The sequence below is a fragment of the Cygnus atratus genome, chromosome 27 (assembly GCF_013377495.2).
Source record: "Cygnus atratus isolate AKBS03 ecotype Queensland, Australia chromosome 27, CAtr_DNAZoo_HiC_assembly, whole genome shotgun sequence".
Classification (NCBI taxonomy): domain Eukaryota; kingdom Metazoa; phylum Chordata; class Aves; order Anseriformes; family Anatidae; genus Cygnus; species Cygnus atratus.
Genome location: NC_066388.1, coordinates 2,240,490 through 2,265,537, shown reverse-complemented (window position 1 = coordinate 2,265,537; position 25,048 = coordinate 2,240,490). Strand labels below are relative to the sequence as shown.

At 53.9% G+C, this 25,048-nt stretch overlaps 1 protein-coding gene across 3 annotated transcripts in view; it reads left to right on the top strand.

Moving 5' to 3' along the window:
- Positions 1–25,048, top strand: part of PEBP4 (phosphatidylethanolamine binding protein 4) — a 59,732-nt gene that overhangs the window by 11,810 nt on the left and 22,874 nt on the right. For all 3 annotated transcript variants that reach the window (XM_050715733.1, XM_050715732.1, XM_035562637.2), the window contains exon 4: positions 14,987–15,085. In XM_050715733.1, coding sequence (XP_050571690.1) covers positions 14,987–15,085 — 99 coding nt within the window. The remainder of the gene's footprint in view (positions 1–14,986; positions 15,086–25,048) is intronic.

The following is a 25,048-nucleotide window of genomic DNA, read 5'->3' as shown; positions in this document are numbered from 1 at the left end:
CACGTAGGATCTCCCGAGCAGGGTTGTGTAACAGCAGCCAGCGCCGCGCCGGGGGCTCGCCGGTGATGCCGGGGGGCTCAGGACCCCTCGTCCTGGGGGCGATGGAGGGGGAGAGCTTTGTGGTGTGATGGAAAGTTGGGATGGTTTCACGTGGAGAGGGGCCGCAGCTTGGACCTGCTGCTGGTCCCGTGTCCTGCTCTGTGCTGCGCCGTGCCCAGGGACCACAGGATGGGCGCCCAAGTGCGCCCCGCTCGCACAAACGGCACATTTTGGGTAATTTTGGGTAGTTTCGAGCATCCCTGCTTCATGTGGTCCTCGAAGCAGAGGGCGCTTTGCTGGGAGGAGAGGCTCATGCTGGGCTCAAGGCAGCGAGATCTGCGCAGGTCAGGAAGGGAAGGCGTTGGCACCATCCTGAGCTGCGAGTTGCAGCGATGCCAGCGTGCACGAATCCTGCTGCTGGTGGCCAGGAAGGGGCTGCTGGGCTCCCATGTCCCAGCTGTGGTCTTCGTGCTCTTCTTGCCCTGCTTCGTGCTCTTCTTGCGTCATTTCATGCTCTTCTTGCCCCACTTTGTGCTCTTCTTGCCCCAAAGTGATCACACTCACACCACCAAGCCAAAGCCATCCCAGGGCGCAGCGTTTTCTCCGGCGCACGTCCCCACGGGCACCCTGCTGCTGTCCCCCGGTGCCACCAAAGCCGGGGCTGCACCGGCGGCGCCGATACCCGAATTTCTTGCAGCCCCCGCTGCAAAAAGGCCCCGAATACTCCTGCACCGGGGGGAGGACGCCGCATTATCATTTCAATGCTTCTTTACATAAATACTGAAGAATAAGAAAAGCCGGTGGCTGGTGTTGCTCCCAGCCTCTGAGGAACGCTATCGCAGTTATCGGATTTTAGTCCTTTGCAGCGTTACATTTTTATACATATTTATTCATGCAGAACAGAGACGCCGAGCGAGTCGCCCTGCCACGGGGCTGATGGATGCACTGCTATACATAAGAATGCACCTTCATTTACATCCTCCCCACTTCCCCACAATTGAACTGTGTGCAACCGGGTTATTTTTATGCCTTATGTGTATTTTTTTTTTAAAGGTGGGGGAAGAAGAGAGGAAAAAACCCTCTAAATTCAGATTTTTTTTTTTTTTAAACTTCTATTAAAATTTCCCTCCTGAATTTTTATAAGCCATAGAAATGAGGCACATCAGCGAGCTCCACTGGAGGGGAGAGAGGATGAGGGGGAGGAATGCGTTTTGGGGCAAAGAGTAAGTTTATAACTATTTTTCTCTTAACCTGAGCAGTTAGCTGTACTGCAAGCCATTCACCTTCTGATTTAATAACTCATTCTCCCGGCGCGGAGATGGGGTATTATATTCCTGGATATTGCTTTTCTTGGTATCAAGTATCAAAGATGAATCCGCGTTTTCTAATAAAATACATTTTCATTGTAATTGAAATAATAATTTTCCGCTCCTTTCCTTTTCCCTCTATTTTGGGTTCTAGAGCCCTCCTTCCTGCAAGTCCCTGTTCCTGACATTTATTTATTTCCCTTCCCAAGCGAAGGATTTGGTGCTGGCAATACAAACTCGTGGGTTTTCTGCCGTCCTGGGGGGGCTCTTGTGAGAAGTGATGCCGTTTCCCCGGGCTGCCTCTTTAAACAAATTATATATCGGGTGTTATATGGATCGTACTTTGCCGGGGTAAATATTATTAAACAAAATTTCTCCCTTTCATGTTCTCCCGTACCTGCCTGTCTCTTAACTAACCATTTGATCTCAGCAGCTCCGCGCGAGGGTTCAGAGCCCGACGGGGAATTAATGGGAAGGAGAAATCGGCAGCGGATCAAAGTGGCCGCGCTGCAGGCGGCGATGCTCGCGCCTCGTGCTGGTGCAGGAGGGCACGTGGGGACACTCGGGGACAGCGCCGGTGCCGACCCCACCGTCAGGCCTGGCTCCCAGCCGTCTCCAGAGGCTTCCCCAGGCTTATGGGGGTGCTGTCGGGAGCCGTGCTCCCTGCAGCCCACGTATGTGTGGCGGGAATCCCCTCGTTGAACAAATATTTGGCGAGCAGGAGGAGGAGGGAAGCGGCTGGCGAGCAGCGGGGAGGGAGGACAGAGCGCAATGAACCCAGCGCTGAGGTTGTGGCAAGCAGCAGGTTTGCAAAAAGCGGGTTTTTCTCTGTGAAAACTTGCATTTCTCACCATCCCCTGCGTGGACCCGGCTGCTTTTTTGGGCTCCCTAGGGGTGGTGGGCACCAGGGCCTTGCCAGCACCGTGGATCAGGGTTTGGGTGCTGCTCATGGCTCTGCTGGGCTCTGTCTCGATGCTCCCAGGAGCCCTCTCTCTGCACAGGACTGAGTCGCATGGAACTGATGGATTTGCAAGGTTTCTCCCAGCCGGAGGGGAAAAACGGGGAATTTGGGTTTAAATCTGGCTGCGGGAAGAAGCAGGGCTGAGGCTTGGCCACGTCGCTGATCGCTCTGTGCTGCCACCCGTGCAATCCATGCGAGGAGCCAGCCTGGGGCTTTTGTCCCCTTTTTGTCCTCCCTCGCTGCAACGTGGCCGCTTGCTGCTTGCAGGGCAGTGGCAGGGACCTGTGGGGACGAGGACCAGAAGCTGCTGGAGCGCATCGGGGGGCATCGTGTGCAGCCCATCCGCCTGCCAAAAACCTCTGCGTGGCTTTAGTTTTCCCAGCAAAGATCCAGTTTTGGGGCAGAGCGGTGCTGGGCAAGCTGCTGGTGCTAAGCCTTCGTGGGATGCACCCAGCTTGCGTGCACCGGGAGGGATCCGTGCAATTAAAACCCCACCGCACGCGCGAAAAGTGGCAGCCTCCAAACGGCGAGCGAAATCGGGATGAAAGGCGAACGCCAGCTCTGGCAGAACCCTAGGAAAGGATCCATCAACAATCCGCATCGTCCTGGGATTTCAAGCCACGCCAATGAAATTTGGCCGCCTCATTTCATTCACTGTCAATCAGCTTCGCTGCTGCTGATGCTTCCTCCTCGTTTTTAGATCCCTCGTTTCTTTTGGCGATGCCCAGAGCTCGCTTGTATCCCAGCCAGGCAGCCCTCATCACCGCGCGATTAAATCATCGTAAAGAAAAAAAGGAGAGACGGAGCTTCTCAGACATAATAGTAAAAAAAAAAAAAAAAAAGGAAAGGGGGTGGTGGTGGGGGACGGCTCTGGGTCTGCTTCTGCTCTGAGCTGTGCCAGCTCCAGCCGTGCGCATTCCCGAGCCGTTCCCAGCTTCGCCTGCCGGGTGCCACCGGGCTTCGTCCCTGCGGAGCCGTCGGGGTTTGGGTCCCTTCCACCCGCTGCCTCCGAGCATCCCCGGCGGTAAAATGTAGTGTTTTAATTACGGAGCTGGCTGCAGAGAGATGGGGAGGTGGACATGATTGCACGGTTGGGGGTTATCGACGTGCGCCCTGCTTGCAGCCCTGGATTTTTCCCTTCCCGGATTAAAAGTGTCCCAGCACCGGTGCCCAGCTCTGCCTTGAGGAGCCCTGGTGGCCAAATTGGGCTCAGATCCCAGCTTTTCTGGCATGGAAACAACTCAGGGTGTGAATGCAAAGCCTACCGTCCCCAAGTGGGGCTGGGGATGGGGCTTGTTTGCCTGGGAAAACGGCATTAAAAAGAAGTCTCTGAGCGCTGGTGCGGCGGCCAAGTGGGGCAGCAAAGGGCTGGGCGAGCGAATGCTTTTTAATTTCAAAAATGTCACTGAGTCACGAATGAGTCATAATTATAATGGGAGACATTTCCAACCCGGTGCATGACTCGGAGACGTCTTCCAGGGATATTAGAGCTGTTTGTAAAAGCCAGGCTTTGCCCTGGCGATGTGTCCCCCCCTCCCCCCCGAGGTGACAGCCCCGTCGCGCGCCCGCGTCCGGCGGGAGCAGGGGGACGCATTAACGTCCCCATCAGGTGGCAGGTGTCTATTAACGTGACTCCCATCCCCGCTGTGCCTGGCCTGCCCTTGTCTCGGGGCCATAATAGGGCCGTTTGGGGCAGCGTTTCCATCGCTGAGCATCGTTGGGGCTGGCGGGATCCGTCCCTTCAACCTTTGTCCGCTGCAGGAGCCCCGAGCATCACCGGGCCCCTCCTTCTCCAAGCGCATTTCTACAGCTTGGGTTAACAGACAGCCCATCGCTATGCCTCCAGCCCCAATTAATTAAGCAGGATTGGCATCAGCTAAATTAAAGACTGGCTTTTGAGCCAGCCCGACCAGTTTGGGGCTTCTACCCATGGGTTCGTGCCAGCCGGGTCCCCGGCACAGCGCTGCAGGCACCGGGGAGCCAGGCACCGGGAGCCAGGCTCCCTCCTCGCGAGAAATCCACCCTCACCAAACAGCATTAAATATTCCTGAGCTACGAACGTCTTGGACTGATTTTATTTTCCATAAATAAACTTGTTGGGAGATATTTGGAGATGGGCCTAAGCTGCAGATCTTGGACCGGCTCCCAAAAACTCGCTGCTGTTTGGGCTCGAGGGGCTGCTTCGGGATTGTTTCTCTCTCGATTTCGGATTGAAGGGTTCGAGCCCAGAGGTCTGCCCTCCGATAAACCCCTCCGGTGCTCCCCCAAGCCCCCAGCCCTCCCATATAAACACAGGGGCAGGCACAGCCCCCCCGCTGGGGCACAGGCTATAGGGTCTTATAGGGGCTGATATAGGGGTGTTTTTGGAAGCAGCCACAGCTATCGGGTATTTCTGAAGCTGATGGTCTTCCAAAGGCACTGAGCACCTCTTGCACGGGCTGGCACCATGGATGTTCGGAGTTTTAGGCAGCTGCTGTGTGTTTGCAAACTCAGAGCGAGCAAAAGTGGAGCGGATCCTTACAGCTGTGGCACGTGCACGGTGCCCCTCGCCGAATTGCTCCAAGCTGGAGACGTCTCTGGTCTGCCCCAAAGCATTTCGCTTTCCAGATCAGGCAAAGGAAGGGGAAAATAAATTAAAATAAAAGCTTTGCTTCTTTCTAAATGGGGACGTGAAGTCAGAGAGCTGCTAGGCTGTGCTTGCAGACCCGCAGCCTGCTCGGCTCCGTGGCGAGGTGAGGCTTTCCTTCCCCTCTCCCACCGGAGGGACCGAGGGCGCCGCGCTCATCCACCGAGCTCCTGATGGGTTGTGACAAGTACAGGATTGCTCTTTTGGTGAGCGCACACGCTCCCGAAAACCCTTGCGGTCCCTCGCCCCGCGCTTCCCCTTTTTCTCTGTCAATTTTCAGCCTCGCGCCGAGCGGAGCCATGGGAGAGGAGTCTAATCTGACCCGTAAACTCTGTCACATCCTCATTAATTTGGCCATGTCTCCCGCTGTAGCCTAAGGGGACCGTCACATTTGTAACACGGCTCCCGGGCGGCCGTCAGGGCGACGGCTTCATTTTGACAGCTGCGGGAAAGGTGCAGCGTCAGGCCGGGCGGAACAAAGGGCTGCACCGATCCTGCACCGATCCTGAACCAAGCTGGCACCGATCCGGCACCGATCTGGCACCGCCACAGCCCCCTGCCCCATTGGCTTCAGGCTTGGTGACCCTGGGGACACCGGGGACCTGAACGCCCTGGGGAGAGCATCGTGTTTTGGCACTGCCGGTGGGCAGTGGTGGATAATTCTGCTCTTTTTAATTTATTTTTTTTCCATTTTTTTTTGCTGAATTTGTGTGTTTTGTAGCTCAAACTCCCAGGGTGGATCTCGCTCCATCCCGGGAGCTCTGCTGTCCTATTCTAATGCAAATGCGCGTGAGCTGATAATCTAATGTTGAGTGGATTATTTCACCCCCAGATGAGCTGCTGTAAGGCAAAATTTTGCTTTCAGTATGTTGAACTAAAAGGGAAAAAAAAATAAAAAAAGCACCACAAAGAAACCCACCTTGGAACGAGGTTTTATCACCAGAAATCTGTGCAGGAAACGCTCTTCTCTCTTTCCCTCAAGTGCCCTAAAAGAAATGAAGAAATTAGACCTAATGACACCCTCCACCAGCTTCAATCCATGTGCACGATAGCTGCATCAGTGAATATTTGTATTGCAATTAAAGCAAGGGAGCAATAAAGCAGGGGAAATTAATTAGAAGAGGGTCCTGGATGTGGGGGGAGCGCTCCCTGTCCCACCCAGCACTGGTGACCCCCCAAAATTGGTGGCTTTAGCATCTTGGGTGCTCATTGAGCCCATCCTGGTGCACAGCATCCCTTTTGTTTCGCTCTCACCTGCAGCACCCAAACCTCCCGTTCCCGTCTGCCCAGCCAAAAAGCAATAAAACCCCCAAACTGCTTCATCCTATCCCCATTTTTCCTACAAATTTCCCCACTGGCTTGCATCATCGCTGCCAGCTTCCCGGCCGTGTCACCCCTGCCCTGTGTCGAAATCCCCATCGTCTGCTGGCTGGGCATCGCCCGGGGTGCTGCCAGGAAAGGGAGCAGCACCGGCACGATGCCAGAATTTGGGGTTGTTTTTGGGGTTTGGGCTGGGCCACGTTGGCCATCAGTGGTTGCTCAAAGGCAGCAGGGTTTGGATGGATCCACGCAGGAAACGTGCATTGTTACTGGAAGCAGGATTTGGCCCTGGAGAGCAAGGGGATGGCCACAAGGTGCCCGCACCCATCCCCGAGCCCTACCCGGGCGCTTGGGGATGAATCCTCACCCCCGTGCCACACGTTTTTAAAAAAAAAAACTAATGCAACCCCACCAAAACAAACCCTTCCTCTGCACGTGCAGCTTCTTTCCCCCGGGAGAGCCTGGAAGAGAGAAGGAGGCGCACGTGACAGGCGTTAATCGCATCGTTTAATGCGCTCCTGCAAGGCGCTGCCATGCGGGGCTGGGCACGGACCCGCGTGGAGCAGAGCAGGCTTTTGTCTCTGGCTGCCAACCCCGGGGTGCAGCCTGGAATTCGGGTGGGTGTGTGAATCACAGCTCCTAAACTGGGGGGGGGGGGGGGTCCTAATGCACGGGGGTGGATGTGCCCCCCAGTTCTTAAAAATGCATTTTATTTAAAAAAAAAAAAAAAAAGGAAACGAGAACAGGGAGAAGCCCCCATTCCTCCTGGAATACAAATGGGGTGAAAAAATCCCCCTCCCCAAAGCGTTTCCATCCAGGACAAGATGGGATAAGGGCGAACTGTTCTGGGGGGATTGCGCCCTATTCAGGCGCGAGCATCGCCGCGCCCTCCGCCGAAATGATGAAAAACCACCAGATATACGTTCAAGGTTCAGAAAAGTGCTATTTGCCGCGTGGGGCCGCAGGTGAGAGGGGATTATTTGTGAGCATCCCGGCCTGCTGATTGCATTCCCCTCGGTGACCCGGGCACGTAACAGTGGGGATCAGGCTCCCCGTCCGTCCCCCCACCCGGGCAGAGCCGAGGCGAGCCGGCTGCAGCCCCCTAAAAGTAGCAAACTTATTGCCTAATAGATTTCTCAGTCATGAAGTCCCCGCGCTCCATATGTACCGAAATCAAAGCAATTACGGATTTAAATGAAGCTGGAATCCGCGGTGCAGAAAATGCTTGTTTTAGCGTAAGATTGGACAGAGGTGAACGACCTGCAGAACCCCTGGTAATGAAAGCTCTTCACAGCTTGCAGTGTTTCACCGGCCGGTAATTGCTGCAGTCTGTGATACGGATCTGGCTGCGTTAATGATGCACTGTTCCTTTTCATAGGATTCATTTAAGCTCCCCATTTTTCAGGGGTTTCAAAGAAACAAGGCAGCGTGGAAATTAACACGTTAACGTGGACGCTTTCCTCGCTTGGCGGATTTAAAATGTTATTTAAAGTTTTTTGGGGGGATTGATCAGGAAAAGTGATCGGGGCTGGGAGAGTGCCTTGTGTCCATGTGCTGGAGAGAAACGTATTGCAGCATGGACTTGCATCGCTCCCAGTTGGGCTGTGGCTATAGGATTTGTATTTTATTTAGCATGACAAGATGGATATATTAGAACAAAACATACATTAGTGAGAAAAAAAAAAAGGTTTTGGATGGGAATAAAAATCCTATTAACTTCCAAATGAAAACCACATCCAAGGGAGACAGTTGGCTTCTCTTCTGAGTTTATTATTAAATATTTTACTAGGGTGGGAAGTTCTGAGCTGAGCATCTTCTCCCTCCTGTTCCTGGCAAGAGCGGTGTGCGTAGCGGGGAGGGTTATTATTTCGCCAAAGCGGTTTCTTGGTTTAGCTCAACAGGTGGTGATGGTGCACCGGGGCGGGAGGAAGGCCCTGGCTGGGTTTTTGGATACATGCAGTCCATTAAAAACGCCCGGGGTGGATTCCCAAAGGCGAACGGATGCGGTGGCACTGGGGCTGGAGGCTCTGCTCCCGCAGCTCCCGAAATGCTTTCATCCTTCATCGGCCGGCGAGCGAGCGGAGCGCATGCAATCTGCCGCCGCTCCCAAGGGGCTCCAGGATTAATTTCCTTCCTTGACCCCGGGGCCGGCGGGGAGGCGAGGTCAGGCAGCAGGGAGCAGAGGGGACGGCAGCAAATGATAAGGAGCTGCGGGCACCTCGGAGCTGGGACGAGTCGGAAATGGCATTTCCAGTTCGCTTAATGGCGAGGCAGGCTCTGGCCGCGTGGAAGAGCCGAGATTCAATTACCGGCCCCCGCAGCCCCCTGGGACCCCCCGGCCTCCCGCACAGCCCTGGGGGCGGCGGGGGTCCCCACGGGCACGCCGGCGGCCGCGGCGAGCGGGGTCAGGATGAGCTGCGAGGGGTCGAGGTGCGTTGGGGAATAATAAGCGAGGAGCCGGCGGAGCGCGGGGCGCTCTATTTTTACGGCGAAAAAAAATTCGATCCGGAAAATAACACGGCACTCATTATTTAATTTCCCCCAGTATTTTGTGCGCTCGTGGGATTTTACTATTAATTATTGTTGAATTTGCGGTTTGTTTTTTTTTTTTTCCCCATTCCTGTGCACTGGTGATGTTATTTTATTGAGAAAGACAGCGGCGCTCGGCCCGCTTTGTATCCTGATCCGCCCCATTAACCTTCTCCATCCTCTCCTCCGGGGTACCCCGTCGACCTCCCCACCCCATCCTCCTCCTCCTCCATCCTTTAGTCAACATTTTTTTTTTTTTATTTTAAATCTCTGGCTCCCAGGCACCGAACCCCGATCTGTTGCATGTGGTTGCATGCATGGGAAGAGCCGAGCAAAGGGCTGGCCGCCTCGGCGCCTCCGAGCCACCGCTCCACGCCGCGGGGATGCTCGCGCCCGTGCCAGCACCCGCGCTTCCCCCAGCCGTGCTCCGGCAGATAATGAGAGCGAGTTTAAAAAACTTAAAGCCTCTTCCTTGCACGCCGGTGACTGACACAAATGGAGTTCATATTTAATCATCTGTTAACTCGTTGTCTATTATAGCTCTTTAATAGCACCATAGATATTCTTAATGAAGCATGATTTAAGGTATTTACAGCTCTAGGACCGACAGACATCACTCACAGTGTGCAGGTAATGAGGCGTAAAACAGCTCTGGAAACCGTAAAAATGGGAGAGAGAGAGGGAGCGATCGAGAGAAAGCAGGCAGGAGTTAGGAGCTGAATTGTTCCAGGGTTTGTTTTAAAATGTTTAGGCATTTAAAGTCGTTTCAGCTTTCCCAGGTGTCTGGTGGCACCAGGTTCAGCAGTTCCCAGCGCCGTAACCCCTGCCTCGCCAGGCAGCCCCACGCTGCTCAGGCTGGGACCGGTGATGCTGTGGCTCCATCCTGGCCTTACACCCCTACAAAAATGCAGGGAAAAGGGAAAAATGGCCTTGTGGGGTCTCCTGGGATGGGGATGGGGATGGTTGCTTTGGCCAACCATTGGCATGAGCTCTTTGCTCGTGCAGGGAGGTGATGGAGCTTCCCTTTGCTCATCTGCAAGAGTCACCCCATGCCACCCCGCTTTTCTTCCCCATCCCCAGCAAAACAATCCACATGCACACACTCATAAAAATTAAAAAAAAAAAAAAGAAAAAAAAAACAACCCAAAAAAACAAACAAACAAACAAAAAAAACCACCGAAACCCAAGCCAAGATTCGGAAAATAATTTGTGACGGAGGTGCCATTTTGCATCAAAATATTTTGCAGCAAATGTCAAATGCCACCAGCCCATGTGTCCCCACGCGTGACGGTAATTGGGCTGGACGGCTGCGCTCCGCCGCCTCCTCCTCGCGCACCGGCCGCGCTTCCCAGTTAAACCCAGCATGGTCCCGGTGCGATGGCCGATGTCCTGGCTCCAACCCGGGGCTGGCAGCGCGATGCTCATTAGCACGGTGCTCATTAGCTCGCCTCCAGAGCTGTCCCCATCTCCAAGAGGAATAAATAGCTATGGGAAAGGCGGGGATGGAGGGATGGAGCACAAGCTCTGGGGCGCGCGGAGGGAATGCGTGGCACAGCCTGCTTTGGTTCTTGGGGGGGATCTTTGCTTTTTTAATTCCCTTTTTGCAGGGAATTAAAATTTCCCTTTTTTTTTATTTATTGCATCCATCTCCTGGATGGAGAATGGGCAGTGGTGGGCTTGCAATGCCCCCTTCCCTGGGTGTTAGCAAGGGGTCCCTGCTTTGGGGTCAACCTCCTGATCCCATGCGGGTGGTGGCAGTGACTTGGGTGGACCTTGGTTTTGGGGAAACCCCTGCAATGGGGTCTCTGAGCAAGAAGGGACAGCCTGCTGCTCCCATCCCACGCCAAGATGTGCCAGGGATGCAGCCTCCTCCATGGGCACGTCCTGCCCGCCCGTATTTACAGCAGTGCACACCCCTTGGGGGGGTCACCCTGCTTTTTGCTTCGTTACACCAAGAGCATAAAACACCTACTGTGGGTCTATTCTGCCCTGTAGGAAAGCAAAATGTTCTCCTTTCGTAGCAAATAACCCCATTTCTTACACCGTCCGAAGGCCTCAGTTTGGGAATAAACCTAACAGATCGACCAGGCTCGCCATAACGATCCGAGATTAATCCATTATTATTCGGACATCAGGCTGCATGAATATTTGGCTGGTCTAGCCCCCGGGGAGCTGGGGGGAGAGCAGCCTGGCTGCAAGGCTTGTTGGGGGGGGGGGGGGCAGCCTGTTAGAAAGTCAATGAAGTTCCCTTGGGCAGTGCAGGGGGGGGACGAGATGCTTGGGTCAAGCGTTCAGATTGTGCCGCTTGTCCCCTTGGGCAACTCCTGCTGAGCAGGGTTAATATTGCTGACCTATTTTGTAGGAGGAGGTGGGGGGGTGGGGGGGTGAAAGCTGCAAGGCTCTGGTTTAAAATAGGAAGGTAAAAACCACCTCGAAAATTGCGGCTCCGTTTCCCGAAGTCACAATAACCGATGTGGTTGCAAACATTTTTTTTTTTTTTTTGCCTGCCTCACCCCTCCCGGTGCCGTTAGCCACAGAAGAAGGAGCTAGAATTTCTCTTTGGCGAAGCCTCAGCAGCAGAATTGCTAACTACGTGCCCGTTATAGAAACTTTTTAGTACTGGGGACGAGCCAAGAAAAAAGCCCAGATTGACTCTGAGATCTCAGCTGGTGCTTGCAGCACTTCCACCTAGCAGGAGGAGCGGCAGCGCCCCGGCTCTTGCGCTGAGCACAGGCGGTCTGCATCCCATGCAGGAGAGCCGGGATGATGCTTGTGGGTACACTGGGCACCCCCGTCCCGCTCCCTGCCCATCTGTGAGCCTCTCTCCTCGGGTGTATTTGCATTTTGTGTCCTGCAGCCGCTTAAAACGAGCTCTCCCCTGCTCATCGTGCCACGGTGTGAGCTCTCAGCCAGGTGCTGCGTGCTCAGGACCGCGTCCCGTGCGCTGGTGGCTGCTCAAAGGCAGCCCCAAATCCTTCCTAGGAGGGTGGCAGCAAGATAACACGGGGCTATTGCAATGCAGGGGAAGTTTTGCTCTGCTATCGCCTTAAGCTGTTGGTGCCGTGGTTTGCGTCTGCAGTGGCAGCTCGGTGCCCGGATGGGTTGGTTGCAGAGGTGAGGGTGCACTGAAATGTCACCTACAGCCTCGTGTGGCTGGATGCTGGAACCCTGCTGTGGGGTGGATGTGGCCCAGGAGTGGCTCTGAGGGATGGAGGAGCTGGGGAGGATGCAGGGAGGGTTTCCAAGCCGATTAGGGGGGTTCCAACACGAGGTGGGGTTTCCAAACTCTTTCCTCGTGCCAAAAAGCGGGCGCTGGGCGAGGAGCAGGGCTGGGGCTTTGCTCGTCTTTGCCTCCTTCCTTTTGGGACTGAATTTCGAAGACGACCTGGGCCAGACGAGCTGGGCACCGCCTGCTTCCCCGTCACAGCGGGGAGAAAGCCCACCTTGTGCCCTCGTCCCGCGTCCCCGTCCCCAAATCCCCACGGCCCCGCTTCGGCTGCCGGGGAGAGGCAGCCGCCCGCCCGGGTCTGCATGTGTGCCGCTTCCATGTGCGCTCGTTTCCAAGGAAACTGCTCGCTCTACATGTGTGTCGCTTAACACCCTGTTTGCTCTCGTTTGGATAAGTCTTTAATTCCCGTGCAGCCCCGGCTCCCCGCGATCTCGGCGCACAAATCCCCTCCGGCCCGCCTGCTTCCCTCTCCCTGCCTCTTGCAGCAGCCCTGCCCGCTCCCAGCAAGTTTCCCAACCTGTGGATAATCAGAACTGCAGCAATAGCCGTGTGCGTTGCTGCTTCTTCCCTCTAGAAGCGGTTAGCAGGGGGAAGATGATGCGTGGAGACATGATTTGGGCTCCTTTTTGGGGTTCGGAGGTGGCCCCGTGCAGCTGAGCTGCACCCAGGGGTGCAAGAGGAAGCCTGGGCTGGGAGGGGAAGGGCAAGCAGGGGGTGAGGGTGCTTTGGGGGAGCTCTGTTCAGGTGTGGGGACCCCAAAAGGCTTTTTCTTTCCTTTGAAAAATAAGAAAAATGCATTTTCCTGCTGCTGGATGAGTGAGGGATTTTCGGACGGGGACCCACTTCCCTCCTCCCCAAAAGTCCCTGGAGCGGGGACGCCGGGCAGCTCCGGTGTCACCTTGGGCCAGCTCCTGCCCGGAGCCCTGGCAGCAGCTAATGCTGTTAGCCCGTGTCGGGGAGGGATTGAGGAATTAAAGCTCAACCCGCCGGCACCCTGCGAGCAGAGGCAAGAAGCAGAGCAAGCAGCGGCCCCGCAGAAACCCCTCCGCGTTTTGGGTGGCACAGCACCACGCACAGTGGGTCCACGGGGGGCTTCGCTGCCTTCATCCTGCAGGTGCTCTGCAGGTGATCCGGTGAGAAAATCCCCCAAATCCTCAGGGTCTCGGCGCACCCGGAGGGAGCCGGGCTCGGGACCGACCCGGTGCCCGTCCCCACGGGGGTCTGCCCCACGCCGCGTGCGCTGCCACCTTTCTAGGCCACAATCTGTACCAAATTGCAAGCCTGCTGTTAACTTCGCTTGCACTCTATTCTCGTGTTTGCTGTTATTTTTTAACACTTTTTTTTTCCTTTTTTTTTTTTTTTTTTTTTTTTTTTGCATAAAAGCACTATCCTCTCCCCAGAGCCTGCCTGTAGCGAAGGCATGGTCTGTACAACTGCAATTATTTCGAAGAACAGATGGAGTGAGGAGCAGAAAGTCTGTTAATAGTAATAGAAATGCTACATGTTAACCTGGACAGCACACGATGACAGTCCCATGACTACACGTTCTGTTCCCACCAGCTGGGCTCCGAAGGAGAAACGAGAGATTCATAAGCGCCGTGCTCAGCGCTGTACCCTCCCTAAAGTTAGAGCTCAAATTCCTTCACACTTGCGGCGCGGGGTTTTTGGGTTGTCGGGCTTCTTCCCCCCCCCCCCCCCCCTCCCTCCCCGTTCCCTCCTCCTTCCCATTTTCGGCACCGGCGATGAAATATTTCCGCTTCTCCGCGATGCTCTGGGCGGTGCAGCTGCAAGAGCACATGCAGGGAGGTGGCGGCCCTGCCACTATGTCCCCAGCTCCGTCCCCCGTAGGGTGGCCCCTTTTTTGGGTGCACATCTGCATGCTCGATGCAAACCCACTGGGAATGAGATGGTTTGAGCCGGGCTGGGAGTAAGGCACGGCGCCGTCGGCACCTCGCTCTCGGGCAGGGCGCTTGCATCAGCCTGGGATTTTCTCTGCAACTGTTGCAAGCTCTTTGCTAAATGGGTTGAAATCCACGGATTTCTGGTAAAACAGTTCTTGGCGCAGAGGTGTTGCTTGGTGTTTGCAGCGGGGGCTGAGCCATGCACGGCTCCGGGGGCTGCAAAGGGGCTTTGGGGGCTCCCCGGGCATGGTGAGACCCATGGCACCAAGACCAGGGCTTGTGAAATGGGGCAACAGCAGTTGTTTCTGGCCCAGCAATCCCGCTGTGAAAATCCCTGCCCGGTTTCACAAGCGACACGGGGATTTAGCCACAGAGCTCCGGTTAATTTGGATGGGAACAGCATGGCTCAATCCCCCAGCGGCTCCTGAAATCTCAGCCCCTGGGCACTCTGGAGCCGAGCGTGGCACCGCTGGCGAGCTGACAGATGCACCTGGAGGTCTCATTAGGATAGAGATCCCTTAATCTGGGTGCTTGCAGGATAATCTGGTGCCTGAGGTCCTGCCAAATCCCCGGGGATCAGCAGGTTTTCCACCCACAGCCTCCAGAGGTCACTTCAAACCCAGCTCCATCCTGCAGGGACCCAAATCCTCTCCCTGTGTCCTCGTGCTGGTGGCACCCTTGGGTGCTGGACACCCTCAGAGAGACCGGGGCACCCATGAGCGGAGCTGGGCAATGGTTTCAGGAAATAGCCTGGCATCCACTCCTGGAGCACTGGGGGGGATCTTCCTTGGTGCCCTTTTGGTGAGACACCGTAAAACTGTTCTTCCTCTACAAGCACCTTGGAGAGATTTAGGCCACGGGGAGGAAAATGTCCGGAGAAGGTCTGCATGCCTTGCATTCCCCTATGGTGCACAGTGCTTATTTCTTGTATTATTCAAGATTTTGCATGAATACAAGTGTGCGTGCATGGGAAAGAGTAAAAACCTATATGATTTTGGGGTTGTTCCATGCTTTATGTGCCACGGCTGCCCCGTGGTCCCACGCGCCGTACCCAAACGCTCTCCCCTCTTGCAGAGCAAGAAGTACGTGCTGGTGCTGGTGGACCCCGACGCGCCCAGCAGAGCCGACCCCAGGAACCGCTTCTGGAGGCACTGGCTGCTCGCCGACGTCCGCGTGAGTGTCCCCGGCCGCTCCTCGGGCGCGTCCCCAAGCGGGAGGTGGCATTCGGTGGCGCTGCCCCAGCGGGCGCGGTTCCCGGCGGGGCGCGCGCCTCCGGGTGAAATCCCAAAGGAGGAGCGTTTGCAAGGGAAATGTAAATCGTGCTCGGCGTGTAGGTAGGGGAGCGCTTCCTGAGACTATATAGAGTGAAGCTGGGCCAAAAATATTGCTGCTGCTTATTTCTTTTTTTTTTTTTTTACCCTTTTCTAAGGAAATGCGGGGAAAAAAAAATCGCCTCGCAAACTCCCCACTGACGGTTCTATCTGCATAGACAGCAAGCTGCTTCAGAGAGCTTGCTATCATTTTTTTAGGGGGATAAAACAACCATTTTGGTGAAAATGTCACGGATTTATCCCTTGGGTTTCACAAACACATGTTGGGAGGAGAGCGCGATGGGTCGGGGACGGGCAGGTCGTGACCGTGAGCTCCCCGAGTGCCGCCGCTGTGCTTCCAGAGAGGTTTTGGAAAATCAGTTCGTTCCTCTCCTGCTTGCTTTTGTCTTTTAAAAGATGAGGTGTTTCAACTCTGAATCAATCTAACTAATAATCTTAGTACTAAAGTCTAATTAAGATATCAATTAATTTGCAGCATGCATTTAACAAGAAATATCTAGTCATTCTCTGCTATTATTCTCTGAAATTACTGCTAAGGGCTTTTTGTACAGATACCTTAATTAGACTTTTTATTGTTAATGGGAATATTGAGCAAATTAAAATTAGATATTAATACTTTCCATGAATTTCATAATTGGCTGAAAAATATAAAGCATTCAGAATAATTGCAGAGATTTGTGTATAGGGCTTTTTTTTTTTTTAATCCTTCACAGAAGCCCTTCTGCATTTCTAACAACAGGGTCCTGAAAGTCTCTCATTAATTTTAATATTTACTAAACGCAAAAAAAGCCCAAGCTCTTGTTTTCCCTTCTGTACACAGATCCTTCCGAGGCGTTTGCTATCGCTAATTATTGTGGTTTTCTTTTCTTTTTTTTTTGGAGCATAAGACCATTTAAGCAAAGATGCGGGATTAAGACCAACACGAATGGAAGGAAGGTGCTTTTTTCCCCAGTGTTTGGGTAATTCAGTAGCGAGGTCAGAAAGCTCCTCGCCAGGCCATAAGGAGGGAGCTCTTCCTGCAGGAGGCTGGAGTTTGGGGAAGAAAGGAGCTTTTGGGGAATGGGAACAGCTCTCCCGTGACCAGGTGTCACATCTTTGCTGGACCCAAGCCCCAGTGTTCGATCATCTTCCTCCTCGTGCCCCAGGTACCGAAGCATCCCTCCACATCCCCTGCGTGGCTGCCCCCCTTGCGCCACGTGGTGCCACCAGGGACCTCGCCACCCACACCGTGTCCCCATAAAGCCACCCCCGAGCGTCCCCACAAAGCCGCCAGCTCCTTTGGTGTTCGGCCACGTGGTGCCTCATGGCAAACTGCAGTGCCTTTGGCAAGAGCGGCTTCAAAGTGCCTCCCTCGCGGGCAGGGCGTGGGGCGCCGAGCCAAAATTGACCCTGAGGAAAATCCCAATTTAATATCATGAGCAAAGGCAAGCAGGAACGTCCCGTGCCGTGCACACTGCCCTACCCGGCCGTGCCACCAAGGGTGGGGACCGGCTTGGGATTTATGTCCCTAAGGTGGATTTAGGGCCGGAGCATCCCATCCCCGTCGGGTACCGCTCGCCGCTCCTTATCAGCGACCGCGGCGCTGCTCCGCCGATTGTCAGCCGCGAGAGATGCTTTCACTCCCATTCAAAATAATTTAAATAAAAATGTTGCTACAAAGTGGAATAATATCTTTTGATGAATGTTTTTAAAGCCCTTTAGGTTTTCATGGTAATTTGCAGTGTAAAATTATTTAGAGATAAGAGCCAAATTAGCTCTTATAGGCGGAGGTCGATATGTCCCGTTATCCATGCAAGCAGTGTTTAAATATAATCAGCCTTTACTCTAATGCAGCATAATTGTTCATTTGAAATAGCTTTTTTTTTTTTTTTTTTACTCCATTCAATGAGTCATTAAAATATTCAAAGGATAATGCAGTGAATTGGAAATGAATTTATCACATTATCCTGTATATACTGTAGAGCATCAGGTAGCTAGGCAGAGTGGGAACCGGCGCACAGAGAAAGCCAGTAAACAAGGCTTTCCATTTTGTCTTCGGTGGCAAAAGCAAGGGAAGGGAGAAATCCCTGCCCTTGGGAAAGGAAGAAAACCCTGCCCTTGGGAAAGGAAGAAATCCCTGCCCTTGGGAAAGGAAAGCTTCCCGGGGCCTTATTCCCCTTCTGTGGGGAGCGCGGAGGGGGAGAGCGAGCAGCAAATTTGTACTCTGGCACAGCCTCGCCGCTTTAACTTTATTTTTATCAAAATATGTTTGTAGCAGAAAGTCGTTATGGAAACCAGCTCTGCCAGCCAGGAGGGATCCTGCGCCAGGCTGGAGCCGAGCGGGACCCGCGGGGAGCCTCCGCCACCCCTCGTGCCCGCGTCCTCCTGGGGAGGTTTTGGGGAAACTGAGGCACGGAGCGGTTCGGAGAGGGCTGTAGGCTCGGAGGGAAGAGGCGTGTGCCAAAGGTTTGAGAGCAAACCGCTCGCAGCCCAACGTCTTGCATCACTTTCCCCCCCGCCACGTGGCCCTGCGGTGGGCAGGATCCGGCCCTAGAGTTGCAAGTGCTTGGATTGGGTTTGCAGAGAGGGAAAAATGGTGCTTGGGTGCGGGTCAGGGGGTCAGGAGCAGGGTCACCGCTGCGTCCTTGGTCCTGGATGTCCCATCATTGTCACCAGCCCTGTGCGGGGCTCGGTGCCTGCTCCTGCGCCTGCGTTTGTCACCGTTCCTCCTTGCTGGCTGATAAACAGGTTCTGGGTTGCAAGTGTCACCATAGAAACAGGTGCTATCTTAAGCAAACAAGGGCTTTATTAACCTTAAAAGTTGAGGGATTTGTGCATGACGAGAGGCTGGGAAGGAGCGGGGGGACGGGCAGGCTGGGCGCCCGCGTCCCAGCAAGGTCCCCAGCCCTGTCCCCAGCCCTGTCCCCAACCCAAAGGGACAGCGATGCAAGAGCTCGGATGCAAACTTTTCTCATCAAGCTGTGTTCATGCGGTGCCTGGCACATGGGGATGAGCTTATTTATCCAAAATATTTGGGGTCTGCCGTGCCACAGAGAGCATTCCCCGGATGGGCCCACCAGGGGACACTTCTGGAGCCGTTAGGGCGCACTGAGCGGCAGAGAGAGAGGAGGCAAATTTAGTAGGGAAAGGTGAAGCTTTCTGCTTGGGTTGTAGCGGGGAAAAAAAAAATTAAAAAAATCAGCTTTTGGGTATGCGAGTCCTGCCTGCAGGCAGTGGTGGGTGTGGGAAACCTGCCCCAGGGAGCTGCCAGCGGGAGGGATGCTCATTTCGGGGGAAGCCAGAGCACCGGCGTGCCTGGGAGCTGCGGGAACGGGGAGAATTAAATCCCCACCTCGACACGTGGAGGGCCTGATCCTGGCTCCTCCGCCGGCCGTGAGCATCCCGGTGCCCATCCCGGAGGCTTGGCAGGCGCCGTTTGCTCGCCGGTCCCCGCTGCGCCGGTGGGAACCGCTGCCGCTTTGTAGCAGCGCCGCAGATGTAATAGTTAGTGACTCGGCATTGTTCCGTCTTGCTGGGGCTCTTTATAGTCTACTTTTTGGTGATTAAACCGAGCGTTTGAAAGGGAAAGAACAGAGAGAAATGTTGTTTTAATTGATGACTTGGCTCCTTGGAATATTCAGTTCCCCCGGTGTGAGTTTCTGTCGCTGCCTTTTAATGAAAGCTTTATTAATAAAAAAAAAAAAAAAAAGAGAGAAAAAAAAAAAGAGAAAAAAAAATAGGAAAAAAAAGAGAGAAAAAAAAAAAAGAAGGGAAAAGAAAACAAGCAAAGGAGCTGGCTGTTAGGGTGTCATTTTCTTTGCACTTCAGGCTTCTGGGGGCTCTGCGGGCATGCACCAAGGGCAAACCCCAGCGAAAGCATTGCAGGCAGAGGGCGGCGATCCCTTGAGCCCCCCCGTGCAAACGCAGAGGGCAGGATCCGTCCCGACGCGGCCCCGTGTCTCGGTGACGAGGTCGGGTGTTTACCAGGCTTCCCGTGTGCGGTACCCGAAGTTGAGTGTCAACTGCTATTATTCATGCTCTGCAAACAGATGGGGTTTAATTGCCGCTACTGTCAGGCTCTCTGCAAATATCACACGAAAAGGGCTTTTTGGCTAATTGTTGTAAAATAAAAGTTCGGGAACTATGTATAGAAATTATAGATCAAACGTATTTTACGGATCAAACTGTTTGCATTACCTTTAAACACAGGCTGTAGGCAACGGCATTAGGATCAGTGAGTGACTGTAAGGCACAATGCCGCCCTAGGGCCCGCGATGCCGGAACAATATGACAGCAGTAACTTAGCGCTGATGGAAAAACACCCCCAAAACGTGATTGGCCTGAAACGCCGAAGAATGGAGCTGCTAATCTTTGTAATTTCTTGGGTACCATTAGGGCAAAGTGCTGCCTTCCCGTCGCTTCGGGGAAAATCACGGCGCAGGGCGCGGGCCAGAGCCCTGCAGGGCTGCCTGCAGAGGAATGCGTGTTTGCACAAGTGCTTGTGTTGGCACCGATACGTCTGTGTTTGCACAGATGTGTGTGTTTGCACAAGTGTGCCTTTGCATAAATGTGCTTGCACAAGCACGATTCTTTGCACAAGCACCTGTTTGCACTAGTGTGAATATTTGCACAAGAGCACGCATTTGCCCAAACACATCTTTGCAGAAACATGTTTCCACAAGTGTGTCTTTGCACAAGCACGTCTCTGCACAAGCATTTATCTTTGCATAAATGTGTTTGCACAAGTGTGCATCTTTGGCATGCAAAAGTATTAAACCCACCTCCTTGCAACCTCCAGGTTTCTCCGCCAAGCGAGCGGCTGCTGGACTCTCCCAGAGCTGCTGCTGGGGCTAATTCTCTCCTGCCTTGTAATTAATGCCCCCAGGTAATTGCACACCCAGCCCCCCTAAAAAGCTGCCACCAAGCTGGGAAGCAGCAGGAGGGGAAGCACAAAGGGGGACACGATGGCTCTACGGCACCTCGGGGAGCTCCAACGCCATCACCCCTCTGCTGCGCCAGGATGGGACGTTTTTAGGGAAACATCTTAATTTGCTGTAACCATTTTGGGGCTGGGGGGGAAGGGGAAAGCAGGGGTACCCCAGAACTTCTGGCTCTCAGCCTGTCCCTGCCCTCACCCTGTCCCCAAGCCCCTGTCGGCGCTGTGCTTTCACTTTGCAACTCGTGGCAAAGCACCAGGGTGATGGGCTCTGTGCAGACGTGCGTTATGTGATTATTCTCGTTATATTGCCAAGGATCCACGAGGGGAGAGGTGACTGTGACGGCGACAGAGAGGTTCTTGTCACCGCCGCTGCAGGCAGCCAGGTGCTTGCAGGGATTCTGATTTTGGCATTTGGGAAGGCTCCTGTCTTCCATGGGCGAAGCAAAAATGGGATGGCGAATAGAGAAAACTTCATGCACACCCGCCAGGGCGCTGAGCCTGATGTGCTTTGGTCTCCGTGGCTTTTTTGCTGCTGCAAAATTGTCCCAAAGAAGAGTTTGGGTGTTATTTGGGGGATATATATGTGCCAGGTGCTCCTGATGGAGGTGCCCTGCCCAGGAGCTGCTCATTGGCCTCCGTTTTCACAGCATGTATCATCTCCTTGCAGGCGGGATTTAAGGATTTCCTGGATGCTTCTATTTCATTTAACATGCAAAGGCTAATAATTTGTCACAATTCAATAAAGCCGAGGTTACAAACACTCATGCTGCTATTTATTTAAACGATGGTTTGTTAATTAGCTCCTCTTAACAAGGAGAGAATAAATCAGATAAAACATACCAAAAAGGCACAGAGATGGTTTGTGGATTGATTTAATTTCCCAACCAAGATGCTCCCTGCATCCAGGCGCGTACCAGCTCACAGCTCCTTCCCAGACCCTTTCGCAGCTGAGGGACAAAATCGTGTCCCTTTGGGACATTTGTGCTTTGCACCGCGATGATTTTCCTCCCAGAGCAGCCTCAGTTGAGCTCAAAGTGCAGATACCTGCGCTGGCCCAGCACTGCCAGGGATCCATGCTCTGCCGTGTTGCAACTTGCTTCCCAAAAAGGACCAAAAAAGGACTTTTCTGCCTCTTTTCCGTTGCTGCTTGTTTTGTCTAAGGCAGTGGGAGGGGAAAAAAAAATCAGGTCAGAAATAAAGCTGTGCCAAGGCTGTCGCAAAGGAAAAGTTCAAGGCACTCGGAGCCAGCCGGGGCCAAGCTCCAGCTTCACCCGCGTGGGAATTCCCGCGGGGCACCGCACATCCTGCCGCCCGCCCGGGGCACGGCGAGCACAGGGTGGGAAGGTGAACGGAGGCACCGCGTGTGGGCTGTGATCGGGGTGTGGGGATACCGTATATAGGCTGTGAATGGGGTATGGAGACACTGGGTATAGGCTGTGAAGGGTGGATGGAGGCTTCCTGTATAGCCCCTGAGATGCACATGGAGGCACTTCCTATTATATCCCATGAGGTGCACATGGAGGAACTTCCCATATAGCCCGTAAGGTGCATATGGAGGCACTTTCTATATAGCTTTTTTGATGTATGTGGAGGCACTTCTTATATAGCCTGAGACGCATATGGAAGCACTTTCTATATAGCCCCTGAGATATACATTGAGGCACTTTGCATGCAGCCTGTGAAGTGGCACTTCCTATATAGCCCCTGAGGTGCACATGGAGGCACTTCCCATATATCCCATGAGATGCACATGGAGAAACTTCCTATATAGCTCATTAGATGTATATGGAGGCATTTCTTATTATATCCCATGAGATGCATATGGAGGCACTTCCTATATAGCTTATTAGATGCATATGGAAGCTTCCTGTATAGCCCACGAGATGCACATGGAGAAATTCCCTATGCAGCTCATTAGATGTATAAGGTAGCACTTCCTCTATATCCTATGAGATGCACGTGGAGAAACTTCCCATATAGCTCATTAGGTGTATGTGGAGACATGTCCTATATATCCCATGAGATGTATATGGAGACACTTCCCATACATCCCATGAGATGCACATGGACGCACTTCCCCTAGATCACATGAGATGTATATGGAGGCACTTCCTATATAGCTCATTAGATGTATATGGAGGCTTCCTATATATCCTGTGAGATGCACTTGGAGGCACTTCCTATATAGCACATGAGATGCACATGAAGAAACTTCCCATATATCCCATTAGACGTATATGGAGGCACTTCCCCTGCATCCCACGAGATGCACATGGAAGCACTTCCCATATATCCCATTAGACGTATATGAAGGCCCTTCCCGTCCATCCCATGAGATGTATGTGGAGGCCCTTCCCATACACCCCACGGGATGTCCCTGGAGATGCACGCTCTCGTCTGCGTCCCCCGAGCAGCCGGGGCGGAGGGGAGGGCCGCATCCTGCCTCTCGCCGGGCGTACCTGGCGGAAGGGGCTGTGATCAGTGATTAATCGGGCATGTGTGGCTGTGTGGGAGCGCGTTGTGTTGGAGGAGGGAACTCCTACAGCACCCCGGTCATGAATCATTTGAAAGGCAAATTTGCGCAGTTACCAAGGGAACGGAAGAAAGGAAGGGACTTCCCTTGCCGAAATGACTCGCGCTCTGATGCGGCTGAGAAAATCGCTCCAAAAGAGAAAAAAAAAAAAAAAAAAAAAGAAAAAAAAAAAAGAGCCGAAGCTGTGACTAAGCAGCAGAAGTTATGTAAAGAGCTCGCTGGGAAGTGCAGGGGAGGGACAGCGCATCCTGCCGCTGCCCACGGCCGGGCCCCCTCCCCACCTCCCCGGGGAGCGGGGGCGAAGCCGCTGCTCTGCGCCTCCCGCCCGCTGCCCCAACGCTTGGGGGGCTCGGGAAGGCCGGATCCGTGCCTGGGGGCTTGTAAAAGAGAGGGGGACATCGTCCCCTGGGTGGCACATCGGGCACCCTTCCGTGCTGCTCTCAGCTGTGGCACCCCTGGGAGAAGGTACAGGCGGTGGTGGCAGCACGGGGGAAATGTCCTCGTTGGGGTGCAGGCTTGTTTTTGGGGAGCTCCGTGGGCATCCAGTGGAGAAAAAGCGCTACCGGGCTCCCAGCGGGGCCAGATCCAGGTCTCCAACATGTCTGGGGCCATGCTGCAGGCCGAGCACAAGATGCTTCCCATGGGAGCTCTGGCATGCTGCAGGGGAGCAGATTTTGGGAGAGGGGCTTGGCACCCACATTCAGTGACACTAGTCCAGATTCAGGGATGCCTGGCCAAGTTTAGGGATGCCTGGCCAAGTTTAGGGATGCCTGGCCAAATTTAGGGATGCCCAGCCAAGTTTAGGGATGCCCGTCCAAGTTTAGGGACACTTGGCCAAATTTAGGGATGCCTGGCCAAGTTTAGGGATGCTCGGCCAAATTTAGGGATGCCCGGCCAAGTTTAGGGATGCTCGGCCAAGTTTAAGGGATGCTCACCCAAATTTAAGGATGCTCACCCAAATTTAAGGATGCTCACCTAAAGGGTGTAAAAGCAAGTCCACGATGGAGACACCAAACACTGCTCCGTGGCAAGGGGACCCCAGCACCACCCAAGGCACCCCGGTGCCAAAAACCATCCCAAAACCTCCCAAATCCTCTTTCTCCCTTAAAAACCAACCGGCCGCGGGAAGAGCTCGCTGCAGCCCCAGCCGCGCCGGGGAGATGCTTGGGCTCGTTCCAGCTTCCGCCTGGAAGCCCCGCAGCCCGGCGGGGAGCCGCACATCTCCCGAAAAGGGAATGCAGAGGCAGCTGCACGGTGGAGGAAAACCCTCTCCCTGCCCTCCCCTGGTGCCACAGACGAGCGGTGTCTGAGCGATTAGTCACCGCGCGAGCGCCGAGGCTTCCCTCCTCCACAGCAAAGCCTGTCCCCCCACACAGGCAAGCCAGCTGAATGCTTAATTGGAGTTCCTCACACCTACAGGGGTATAGCCTTAAACGAAGTGACAGCGCGATCACAGCGCTGGAGTCAGACCCTGGGAGCCGCGGGTTGCTATGGAGTTTCTGGCTTCTGATTTTAAAGGAGAGAAAGGGAGGAAAAAAAAAAAAAAAACACAAAAAAAACACAATATGTATATATAAAATCAATCCCGAACCTGCAGGTGCTGCCAGGGGAGCGGGGCTGTGTTGGCATCTTTGGGTCTGAACCCAAAGGTGGGGATGCTCGAGACGCTTGAGCCCCAAAGAGGTGGTTTCTGCCCCGCAGAGCTTGCAGGGCATCAGCAAAGCCAGGGGAAGTTTGGTACCTAAAAGCATCCCAAAAAGCAGAAGAGGTCACCTTGTGCGCCCCAGCAGAGAGGGGGTGGTGGGCAGGGAGCATCCCCCGGGACCGGGGGCTGAGGCTCTGCTCACGGATTTGTTTTGGGGCTGACACATCAGCAAAGTCCCCGGCCGTCCCTGGAGGTGGCATGGCAGGAGTTGGCAGAAAGGATTAAATTTTTCACCTGGAATTTACAGTGAGGATTTGGAGCTGATTAAAGGCGGTTTCTTGCCAGTGCCCAGCCTCCGACCCCGGCTGGGACATCTGCTCCGAGCGGTGCCCGTCACCCGGGGCAGCCAGAGGCTGCTTTTGCTGGGGACAGTTTTTTATTCCCATTACGATTTTATTCCCATTACGAACAACTTTACTTCCACAAAATACAGGCACTGCGCATGAGGGAAACAGGATATCATTTGTGGTTTCGTGAAAAAGTCAGGTTTTTTTTTAAATTATGGTTGCTTCGGGTTCTATTTAAAATTTGGAACAAAAAAAATATGGAAAGTTATTTCACAACGGCAGAAACGCACCGAGCTCCAAAACCAGTGACGAAACCGGTGGCTCCTCCCGTGCTGGCTTTGTATTTTTGGTTGGAAACATCC